At 41.2% G+C, this 12,141-nt stretch overlaps 2 protein-coding genes across 3 annotated transcripts in view; one reads left to right on the top strand and one right to left on the bottom strand.

Annotated features, from left to right (window-relative positions):
• Nucleotides 1–10,255, top strand: part of nfat5a (nuclear factor of activated T cells 5a) — a 26,596-nt gene extending 16,341 nt beyond the window's left edge. Inside the window, exons 7-12 of the mRNA XM_013914088.1 lie at nt 52–186; nt 288–340; nt 460–592; nt 2,120–2,304; nt 2,390–4,388; nt 5,673–10,255. Coding sequence (XP_013769542.1) covers nt 52–186; nt 288–340; nt 460–592; nt 2,120–2,304; nt 2,390–4,388; nt 5,673–6,055 — 2,888 coding nt within the window. The 3' untranslated portion in view covers nt 6,056–10,255. The remainder of the gene's footprint in view (nt 1–51; nt 187–287; nt 341–459; nt 593–2,119; nt 2,305–2,389; nt 4,389–5,672) is intronic.
• Nucleotides 10,247–12,141, bottom strand: nudt7 (nudix (nucleoside diphosphate linked moiety X)-type motif 7). 2 transcript variants are annotated; one of them, XM_005745963.1, is made up of 4 exons: nt 11,841–12,141; nt 11,672–11,744; nt 10,836–10,994; nt 10,247–10,737 (listed from the first exon to the last, which is right to left on the bottom strand). In XM_005745963.1, exons 1-4 carry the CDS (start codon nt 12,059–12,061, stop codon nt 10,384–10,386), a joined length of 807 nt encoding a protein of 268 aa, XP_005746020.1. In that variant the 5' UTR covers nt 12,062–12,141; the 3' UTR covers nt 10,247–10,383. The 2 variants fall into 2 exon arrangements, with proteins under 2 accessions (XP_005746020.1, XP_005746019.1); XM_005745962.2 differs by having other exon boundaries at nt 11,672–12,140.

Genomic DNA, 12,141 nt, shown 5'->3' with positions numbered 1-12,141 from the left:
AGTTTTATGTTATGTTATTAATGATAGTTTGAATCTTCTTTTACTCTTCAGCTCAGCCAGCAGGAGTGCCAGAGATCCTGAGAAAGAGTCTCCACAGCTGCTCAGCGAAAGGAGGCGAGGAAGTTTTTATAATCGGAAAGAACTTCCTTAAAGGAACCAAAGTTATTTTTCAGGAGAACATTACAGGTGTTGTAGCAATTTCTTTTGTCAGTAGCATTGTAGCTCGATGTCATGTGTGTTAATGGTTTTCTGCATATAGACCCTCTCAAATCTTTTTGAATTCTCAGATGATAATTCCTGGCAAGCCGAAGCAAAGATTGACATGGATCTTTTCCATCAGGTATATGCAAGTGGGGATGATGGTGATCCCCTTGAGTTTTTCACTGAATAATCTAAGCTGCTGTATCAAACCTGTTTTTTGGCATACACTTGACACAAAAATGTGATCTTTTTTTCCAGAATCACTTGATAGTGACAGTCCCTCCGTTTCACAACCAGTCAATCACTTCTCCTGTTTCTGTGGGTATTTTTGTGATGACCAATGCCGGTAGATCACATGAAGCCCAACCCTTCACCTACACTCCAGACTCAGGTAACAGCAAGCAGCCTATGCATGAAAGTTACATAGTTCACGATTTTCAGCCGTCGTGGCATTGATGGCTTTTAAATGTTGACACTTATTGCTAAGTGTGACACTTATGGGCTATTTCTGTTTTGAAGAGAGTGAATAGAGCTAACATAGTACTGTTTTCAGATAGTTATAACAAGTTTTAATAGCACTACACCATTATAATCAATCATATAGACAAATCTAATGGCTGATTAAGCAATGCCGCAATTATTGCTGTCACAGACACATTTACCCTAATGGCAAAAAGAGATGTAGGGATCACTGGCAGTCCTTTGTGTTTCCACTAACAGATGAAGGTTTAATATGTAAATGTGTAGCAGATATAATTGGTCCTGACATTGGAGCATGTCTGGAACAGGTGGCATAGCATTCAGCGATCTTATTATTAACAAGGGATTGTAGTAGCAGGATGGTAGTTTATTTAAATAATCTGAATTATTTGTTTTATTGTTATTTTAGGAGATGTAGCATTTAAGAAATGTATAATTATAAGTCTCAGCAGTTGATTTATTATAAGTGATCTCTACTAAAAATTCTTGGAATATCGTATTGATTTACTTGAAATCTGCAAATGTCAAATACATTTAATAAAACAGACACTTATGGCTTTTACTTTACAAGGTTATTTAATTGTTTTTTCTTCTTGTGTTTCATTTAAAAAATTAAAGCTCACAATGGCACAGAACTGTCAAAGCCCCCCACCAGCTGAGATAAAAACGGGAATTGTTTAACTCACTGAAAATCCTGTTTAAGTGGAACTATAAGTTCATATCAGCATAATGTTGGAAGATGAAACGGGACTTTTGCGTGGGTTCAAGTAATTTTAGGCACGGTGAAGCTGGTAGCCTGAGTCTGAGTGACAAGGGGAAAAGAAGAAATTGCACATAAAATAAAGAGGAGGTGGATCACAGGTAAGAGTGGGAGAGTGAGAGGGAAATGGTGAAGGTGCAGGGTGTCAAAAACAGCCTCCATATTTAAGACACAGAACGCTATCTAATCCGCTGGATAGAAAGGTTTACTAACAAAATGTGTCAGAATGCTTTGCTGCTGTCAGGCCCGTCATCAGAAACATCTATTTCTTGGTTTTAAAATTCCTGGTTGAACTTTGGAAACTCCTTCCTTTTTAAGCTGGATGTTGAAGCTTAGTAGTTTTAGTTGATTCAATTTAAGTTTAAAACAGGAACACAAAGTGGCTGTTTGCCATGTGCGCAGTCTAACAAGTAATATTCGTAGTTGGATTACAAAAAGCGTTTTGATGGCAAGTGGTCATGGTAAAAGTAGATAATACCCTCCTGGTTTGTATGATTGTTGCAAACTGCCTTGTGCTTGGTGTTGGATGGGTTTTGTTCTCCACATCATCCATTACAAATATGGAACATGCAGCTTGTCATGTATTGTCATTTGTGCTAAGCTCCTCATGTAGATTTCAAGTGCCTAATCGTTGCCATCTCACATTCTAACAGTCCTTTTCTCCACTCTTACCTCCAGCTGATAACTCAAATGTCCTGACAGTAAAAACGGAGGGGATATCCATGGTCAAGACCTGCTTATTTGATACCCCGATCAAATCTATGCCCTCTGAACAAACAGAAATCTCTGACCAGACATCCAAACGGCAAGAGGACACACCTATGGAAGTGTCTAGCAATCCACCATCCACAGAGGTCTTCAAAGTAAGATACCCCCTGCTTTTTGAGGAAGAGATTTTAAAATATTTACTTGAGAAATACGGTCTTTAACACTGTTTTTCTTTCTCAGTCATCCCCTGATCCACTCATCACAGTGCAGCAGACTCTGGACCTTGGCTCTAGTCCTCATCCAGGTGGAGAGTCCTTTCAGAGAACAATGCCTTTACCATCAGAAGATGTGGACCTTCCCCAGGCACCCCCAGTCTTCCCTAGCTTAGAGTCCCTCAGCACGATACAAAAGCAAGAAATTGCCCCAACAACCTCCTTCTCTGTGTCAGGAGACACCACAATACCACCTGTGACACCAGAAGTCCCCCAGCAGTTCCTTAGAGACCCCCAGGAAAGCTTGTCACCTGAGAGTTCCAGTAGTAGTGCAGGGGTGGTGGTTGTGGCCATGCCACAGATACCACCTTCCTCTCAGGCACAGCCACAGCAGTCCCAGGTCTCCCTCTTTCCCCAGGAAGAGGTGGCCCAGCTGGAAAGGGCAGTTAGAGAACTCCAGGGGGGAAGTAACACCACGCTCCAGCAGGTGTTAGAAGCAGCTGTAGCTCAGCAGCAGCTCAATTCTGTGCTGTATAGCCCCACACCTTCTGCAGAATCCCTTCAGCAGCATGTCCAGGAGAACATGAACAGCCTTAGACTGGGGAGTACAGATAATTCACTGTCAGCACAGCAACAGCTACAGATACAACAACAGGAGCAGCAACAACAAATACAACAGCAGTTTCAACAACAGCAACAAATACTTGGAAACCTTCAGCAGCAACAGCAGCAAGTCATCAACAACATACAGATGCAACAGCAACTTATATTACAGCCACAAGAGCAACAGCAAATTATGGAGAATATTCAACAACAGCAATTGCAACAAAATCAGCAACAGCAAGTTCTAAACAATATTCAGCTTCAGGATCAGCAACAACAAAATCATATTCTTACCAATTTACAGCAACATCAGCTGCAACAACAGCAGCAGCAGCAGCAAAATCAAGCGTTGAGCAACCTACAACAGCAACAGCAGCAACTTCAAGAGCAGCAGGTTTTGGAAAATTTACAGCAACACCTTCAGGCCAGCTCTCTCCTTCAACAGGCTGGAGAACTGCTTACTATCCAGACTAGCTTCCCAACACAACCTCCTTCACACACATCCCCCCCACAGCAACTCTTCCAGTCGCCTAGGCCCATGGCCGAAACCCAGGGGTCCCAACAGCAGGTCCAGGCTGCCCTCATCCAGAATACCCTGACCGTACTGACTAGTGGCAGTCTCAACTCAGAGCAGCAGTCCACAGGATCAACCCTATACCTGACGCCGAACCATCAGCCCCAGCAACAGCAGCAGCTGGCATTCATCTCCTCCATGGAGACATCAGCCAGCCAACATCAGTCTGTTTCAATGTTTCAAAATCAACCGCAGTCTCAAATGCAGCAACAGAGCACCCCAATGGATCAGCAGCAGTCCCCACAGCAGAACCAACAACAACCAGCACAGCTTCCAATGGGCCAGCAGGGTTCCTTATTTCAAAGTATTCCCAATCACTCACAGGGCAACTCTGCACCACAGCAAACAGGTCTGCTTCTCTGCACCACAGATCTGAACCCACAGGCTATCGCCCCTACTATTCTCTTTAGCACCCAGACCCAAGGCCCTTCCCCTATGGGGACCATTAGCGTTGGAATCACCCAGTCAGATACAGCAGAGCCCATGTCCTTCCAAGACCAGAGCTCTTCGGGCAGCAACTCAACAACCACTGAGAACCAACAACAGAGCTTGTTCCAGGAACAGCAGCCAATGCAAGTGGGCCCAAGTTCAAGCTCCGTCCAAAACAATCAACCTGTGGAGCTGTTCATACCACAGACAAATCTGTCCAGCTTGCAGAGTACTATTGGCTCACAGGAGCTCAACAATCAGGCTCCAGCCCCCGCCACAACCATCTTTGTGGTGCAGGGTGGTGTGGGTGTGGTAGCCAGCCCTGGTCAGCAGCCCCCAGAGCAGCTTTTCCAGACATCTGTGGGTGGCAATGTGGCTTCTCAAGGACAGGCCAGTCTGTTTGTTTTTGGCATTCAGAATGGTAAGACAGTTTTGATCCTCTACACCTTTTAATGTAGAGTAAATCAAAGTTACCCATGTTAAATTATTATTTTCTGAAGAATATGATACTATCATGCTCGACCTATTAACTTGTATATATCCATATCCGGTTCCTGGTGACTATTCTCTTAGTCGGCTAAATGAGAGGGATAAAAAAATTAGTCTGATTAGTCTAAAACTAAGAAACACTCTGATATTAAGTATAATGGACAATGTCAAAATCTCTAAACAAAGGCATTTGAAACCATTAATCACATCTATCAACAATAAATCATGCCTCCTAACTGTGCGGTACCTCACATGTTGCGTTATAAATATTTCACATTTTACTCCAGACAATGAAGAAAAGGCAAAACACTTAAAATAATCCAATATTAAATATAATAAGAAAACATGGTACTAAAAAAGATTTTCACATATTATTAAAATATGACAAATTGACATCCGAGAAATAAATAAATTGCAACTGAAAAGTGTTGCGTATTGGGCTGTGCATTGCGAATGATGCACCTTGTTCGAAAACTCTTGACAACCACTTAATTAAAAGTTAAAATCTAAAAGAACAAATCAGTAAATAATCTAGCCATTTGCTTCTGCTTATCTAAAGTTGGGTCACGGGTCAGCAGCCTAAGCAGAGAATCCCAGACATCCCTCTTGCCAGCCACCACCTCCAACTTCTCAGAAGAAACATTGAGTTGTTCACAGCCAGCCGAAAGGTCTAATCTCTCCTGTGTATCCCAAGTGGGACATGCCCATCTGGAACATCTTACTCAGGAGACAACCACCTCAAATGACCCCTTTTGATGTTGAGCAGAAGCGGCTCTACTCTGAGCCCGTCCTGAATGACTGAACTCCTCACCCTATCACTCAGGGAGAGTCCATCCACCCTTCAGGGGAAGGGTACCGCTTCTATCCGCAAACTCATTCTTTCGCCTTTAAAAGACCTAACCCTAATAGTCTTAACAAAAAAAAATCAAGCCTGATTAACAGATTTATGGCATTTGTCAACAACATTGCTCCATCTGGTGATAGATGGCTGCATAGCATCCAGGACACAATATACCGGCATTTGGCATCAATTAAAATTTGAAAGAATTAGATTAAACGGCTAGTATGTCTGATACCCACTAGTGACAGTAGTGATAATTGGTCATCTAGTCAGGCACAGCTCTAATCCATATGCTTTTTGTTTTACTCCATTGCTACAGTTATATGCTACATTTACTGTTTAATGATGGATAAAATTATTTTCTTTTTCTTTTAGACTCATCCCAGCTGCTCACTTCTTCTGGACCCAGCCAACCTGCGCAGAACCAAATCCCGAACTCCGGTCACATGCAGACTCTGCTGGATCAGCCCATGGCCCAGGCTGCCTCCCCAATCCCAGCTACCATGCATAGCAGCTTGCAGAACACCCTTCAGGCACAAATGCAGACCACCTTGGAGAACGCAATGCAGGCAAACACACAAACAGCCCTTCAGTCCAGTTTACAAGGAAACATAGAAGCGAGCCTACCAACACCAATGCAGACCAGTCTACAGACACAGATACAGAGCAGCTTACAGAATCAACTGCAGGCATCCATATCAACATCGTCCAGCATGGATAAAATTGAGGACCTACTGGAAAGCCTACAGAAGCAGTGATTATTGTTTGGACCATTGTCAGCACTTAGGGGGTGAGTGATGTGTATGTAGCTCAGAGTTATACACCCTAAAAATGGCCGTGTGTAGGGGTTTGTGCCAATGCTTAAAAAAAAAGTCATTTAAATATTTAAGAATTACTTGCCCTTTTTACTGAAAACCCAAATCATGAGTTCATGTGACCTGTTTTTAAGAAATATTTATCATTAACTGTAGCCTCCATTTATCCATTGTTCTTGAATTAATGAACCCACCTTTGTTATTACCCCTCTTGCAGGATCAGAGAGGCCTGTAATAACTGCTTTATCCAGCCGCACAAATGCAGTGTTTTGTTGCCAGTTGTTATTGTTTTTTCCTGTTTCTTTTTAAAATAATGTGAGCTTAAGAGATGATGACGGTGGTGGTAATGATTATGATGATGAGGATAAAAATATTTGTGGGAAAAAACAGGAAAGGGATAAAGAATGTCAGCAACAGAGGAACGGTGACAGAGGAATGGTGCCGTGATGGGAGAGTGTTGTGAAGGCAGATTTAAAAATAAAAAACAGTCAGTTACGGAATATCAGATTGCACATAACTGTCAGATAAAGGCAGAATCTCATTTTGAGTGTGTAAACTCCCCAAGATTTCATTTCACTTTGAGACAGTGGGTGTTTTTATTTTTTTTATTTTGTCAGTTTGGGAGATTAGCTGATGTAAAAACAGGGATAAAATCACGTCACAGTAATTCGATTTAAACTTCTTTTGCTGTGGAGAATATGAACAATCATGCTGTTAATACACAGCTTACATTTGCATATGTCAAAAATGCCATTAAATTTGCTCCAAGAGTACAGAATATTAGACTGTACAGTTCTTTGTAGGATAATGTTTCATGTTTTCTTTTAATAACATTTACTGGCATGGGTGGAGTCTGCACTCAAGCGGTTTATTATTAGAGGCAGCACAGTTTAATATTAGTGTCGGCACCACAAGTATGAAATGAATTTTTATCACAAAAAGTCCGGTAAAGACATTGTGTTACTGAAAGCACCCTGGTGAGTTGAGGGAATATTGCACACTCATAAATGAGATTCATCCATGTGATGTGGCCTTTGTTGGCACTTCCCAGTGTTCTCTTATGTGCAGGCCTTTCTTGGTGAAATTTTAAATAGCATTCAACTATTTAGGGTGTGTTTTTGGTTTTTTTTTTCCTTTTGTTGCTTTTGAAAAAGTTAACTCTTTATCAGTTAAATGTGGATAGAAAAAAAACCTTTCCACTAGTGAAAATGGAGTGTTGTGTGGTTTTATAAACATTTTATCTAAAGCACTTTATAACCTCTTTTGTGTAACCTGCTACTCCTTATATCCATCCACAGCTCTCTACTGATCTAAGATGAATTTGTACTCTGAAACGTCCAGTGGGTGGGGTTATAAAAAAAAAAGAAGAAGAAGAAGAGGGGGGAAAAGCTGAAAGCAGTCATCTTTGTACAAATAGATACATCATTTTTACATTTTCTCTCATGTCAGAGTATTTTTGAGGTCTAGACAACTTTGTATAGAACGTCTGCTCACTGTTGAGTCCCTCTTTGTATTCAGTCCCAGTGGTCCAGTCAAGTCTATCCAAAAACAGCCATTCCCACAAACGGCATTGTCACTTGTCAGTGTTTGCGTGGTAACTAGGCCTTTTGTGTTTTAGACACTGACAACACATCTGAAATACTGATTCATTTAGTTTGTACATTTACATGAAGGATCTACATTGTTTTGTTTTTTTTCTTTTGTACTAAGTCTCGGTTTTTCTCGTTGGAATGTTTTTACTGTTGTTCGTGTTGTGTTTCGATATTAAGTTTCTGTTTCTGTTTGTAGCCCGTGCAGGTTGGCGCCGCATGAAGCTGGCTCCTGTTCTTTGTGTTGTGAACAGGGGCTCACTGGTAGATGAAATCTGTTACATAGAGGTTGCCATTTTTGATTCCATCCTTGGTGCTATGTAGAGGAGTAATGGACACTTCTGTGTCATGTTAGTACAGTTTGTACTATCAATAGCACTTGCATTCGTTTTTAGTTTGGAAGAAAAATCGAGTCTACAGTGCTGGCTGTTGTTGAGGGATCAGACTGGAGTGCAACCCACCCAGGCATACCAAAGCTCCTGATTGTGAATGGTCGCCATTTTGTCCTCGCCATCGTAACGTTTACTCATTTGCATTTGTTCGTTCACATAATGCAGCTCTCACATGGCTAACAATTCAGCATGCTGGGGGGGTTGTTTTGTTTTGCTCTTTTACAAGATTTCTTATAGTTTTGCGAAGGTACTTTGCTTCATAGATCAGTTTATCTCATTAACATTTCCACCAATTTGATACATCACTCTATTTTTCAATGAAGAGTTGACATTGTTGAACTTTCCAAATCTAATATTAGCCAATTTGGCGTTATCCCCCCCAAAAAAGTACATATGTTTTTTTTTCTTGGAGACTTCAGACATTAGTATCGCATTGCTCACATGCATTGTTTACATTTTCATGGTCATACTCTTTTATCTTTGCAGCTGTTAGTGATCCATTTTAAAAGTAACTTATCTTTTTTAGAATTTTGTAATCCATGTATCAAAATGTAGAGTATTTTTGTAAAACTAAACTTTTTTTCTTTTTTGCTCATAGCAAAGAACTATCATTGCTAGTGTTTTGTTGGTTTTTTCCCCTGAAATGAAGCGCAGGTTTATTAAGTCTATGACTGAAACTAGAAATGTAAGTGGACATCAAGTGATTATGTTAGACTTAAATCTACTGTCATGATATTGACTTTACGCAAACTGTAGAACATAACGTGAAGTTTACTCCTCTTTTTTGTGCTCTGTGTGTTTTGTGTGGGCGTTTTGTATTTTAAACTCCTCTTTTGTTTTTGTTTTTAACATCATGCATCTCAAATGGCACTTTGACTCGTCCATTAACTGTAGATCAAGTTAGAGTGCAGTAGTGATGTTTCCAAGCATTCCATCCCTCTCAGTTAGGGGAGCTAAAGAGCACATGATGTTGTGGAAGAAGTGCGGAACAGTAATGCCTCTTAAAGCCATACCAACACAGAAAGCCAACCCGTGACTTCGGTTTCATGAATGTAAATTTTACCTCATGGTGTGTGGAATGGAGCTTGCTCTACATCTGACATCGGACCAATACTAGGCTTAGAGAAGATATATTTTGAGGCGGAGGGAAGGGGATGGGCAGGGCGGCACCAGCTGTCATTTGTGTCACTGTACATTGGTCAAATTGTTTTTGATTGTGGTGTAATTTCAAAACCGACCATTAGTTTTATTATTATTATTCATTTCAGTCCGACTTTGTCGAATAGCCACTTCACCGGGGGGGAGGAAAAAAAAAAAAAAGAAACTGTTGATTTAAAGGCGTTGAAAAGAGCACACAAATCTTTGCATAATATTTTTGTCCTTCAGTCATGTAAATGAATATCCATGTATATTTAAATGTGAAATATACTGCAGGGGTATTTTGAATTTCAATTGTGATGCTTTCAACAGAACTTTGTGTGCCTTGATAACTTAAACGTTGCTCTGCTGTGTTTACTGGTGTCCCTTTTGTCTCATTGCTCCTTTTTATTCTCTAAGACTGTTTAACATCCGAAAGCTTTTCCGTTACTCTCTCCTCCCCCTGACACGGACATAACCGTAACTGTTATACTTTAACATGTTCTCAATCCGTTGCAAGATATCAACATAATATTGTGCAGCTTCACCAGTGAATTGTCACCTTGTTGTTTTCTATTGAAAATGCTTTTCATGCCTCATGAGATTTGTACATGTGAGGTAAAAGGGACGAGACAGTGGAGATTGTTTTTAGCGAGAACTTTGTGTTGATGTGCTTGTCAACATTACTATTGTTGCTGTGAAACGCTTGATCAAAAGGGGCAACCATGATAAATTAAATTGCCAATAGTGTGAGCTGTATCTTGTGTGTAATCAGTTTGCTCACTTTTCCTAGTTCGCTTCTATTTCACATTCTCCAACAGTTCTGTTGTATCCGTTCTGTGTAGCTTGAGCTTTAGTATCTAGCCTTACGACCCTGCAGTAGGGATAAAGGTCAAACCTGGTGTGTTATCATACATCTGAACTATTATTAACATGTAATTTTGCCTTTGTCTGGACATTTGTATACTCTTTGTTTATATCTGTAATCCTGCTGCTACATTAAATGAATTTTGAAAAACTGAAAATATCTTTTTATTTGCATCTTTTCACCACACTGAAAAGTTTATATACATCCTTTCAAACAATTATTACACACATTCATAGAAATTATACAGTAAATTCAATGGGGCTTCAGGTATTGGGGAAAATCTGTTCATAGTTTACTGATTCTTCTGTGTAGAATCTGTTGGAAGAATGCTAGTGGGTCCTCAGAGTCAAAGCCAACTTCAAACTCGGGTTTCTTTTTAAGAGCAAGGACAGCAACCAGGATGGCCAGCAAGGCAGTCAATCCCCATATGTGATATTGGCTTCCCGAATCGGTGTCCACAAAATAAAATGAGTGCAGCAGCCCCGACATCCCAACGACACCATATGTAGAGTGGTGGTCCTCCTTGCTGGTGAAGAAGTCCAATGGGACTGTGAACACAGCACTGACCTCAGCTGGGTTTGGACTGGGACAAAATGACTCCTCTATGAAGCCAACAACTGGGGTCACCAACAGACCGGTCTGTTGACAAAGAACGACAATTAGGAGGGGGTGATTTGAGAAAATGAATAAGACTCAAGTCAGTCAATACTCTTAAAGAAAATCATGTTTTATTCTACCTTATTAATGATTGGAAACAGCGTACAGACCACCTGAACGTCATCAGGTGATAGACCTATCTCCTCCTCCGCTTCTCTCAGAGCTGTGTCCACATCGTCATGGTCACTGGGGTCTCTCTTTCCACCTGGGAAACACACCTCACCAGCACTGGTCCTCAGCTACAAAGAAAGAAACATAAATAAGATGGATTTACAGGATAGATGAAGACAGTGACTGAGAGATAGCATCCATCTCAGTGTTATCTCAGCTGCTACAGGGTGACAGGAAGGGTACATCTTGGACAGGTCTGTTACAGGGCTACACAGACACAATCATATGCATTCACCTTCACACCTATCAGCCATTTAGAATCATCCATTAACGTAACCCCACTAACTGCCGTCTATGGGAAATAGCCATGCAAAACGTCAGACATAAAGACCCCAGCCAGATGGTGGGTTCAGGCCCTGGACCACCTTGCTGTGAGGAAACAGTGCTTGCCACAATACTGCCCGTGGAAAGACAGTAGCAAGACTGAAAGTTGGTGAATCGACCTATATGTATTTATGTATGTTTTGGAGATGACTTTTTGAGATTTTGGGGGAAGTTAGTGGGATGGACAGGATTAGGAATGAGTACATCATAGGGATAGTTCGGGTTAGAGGCAAGGCTGGGACGGTTTGGAAGTGCAGAGAAGAGAGGGTGCCTGCATTGGAGAAGGATGCTGAGGACATGCACGGAGTTGGTGTGACAGAAAAGGAAGCTGGGGATAGCGGTCAGATAAAGGTAGATGAAATGCTGTGGCGAACCCCAGATAGAGAAGTGAGAAGAAACCGCATTTACCCACTCAAGTTACCTCTTTTGAACGCAGCGTCAGCAAGGTGTACAGCCGCCCACTCCTCACGAACAGCGGGATCAGCACAGAAGCTCTGGGCAGCAATGGCAGATAGGAAAACTTATATCCTATGTCAAACTGCTTTAAAATGCCTATAATCTCTTCTTTAACGTGCATGATAGTGAGTGACCTGGTTAAAGTCCAAGTCTTGAACAATCTGGTACGACTTATTATTAAATAAACACAAAATCTTGGAAAACAAACGTTGACAGCTAAAAACAATACTGTTATGCTTACAGTGAAACTAACGTTAGCAGCAGAGCTAAGTCTAATCAGTCCATGGTAGTTCAGAAAACACCTGCGTTGTAGGAAAGCTAATGTGTATATAATGGCAAACTTTCCCAACACCATTCGCCCTTCTTTGACAGCTACTTCCTGTCCGAGTTTAAGCTAACACCAGAAACGGATGTGATGTCGAATTGCGACAACTT

This window comes from Pundamilia nyererei, unplaced genomic scaffold (genome assembly GCF_000239375.1).
Source record: "Pundamilia nyererei isolate P.nyererei 1_Seehausen unplaced genomic scaffold, PunNye1.0 scaffold00170, whole genome shotgun sequence".
NCBI classification, from domain to species: Eukaryota; Metazoa; Chordata; class Actinopteri; order Cichliformes; family Cichlidae; genus Pundamilia; species Pundamilia nyererei.
This window is presented reverse-complemented; position numbering and strand designations above follow the sequence as displayed.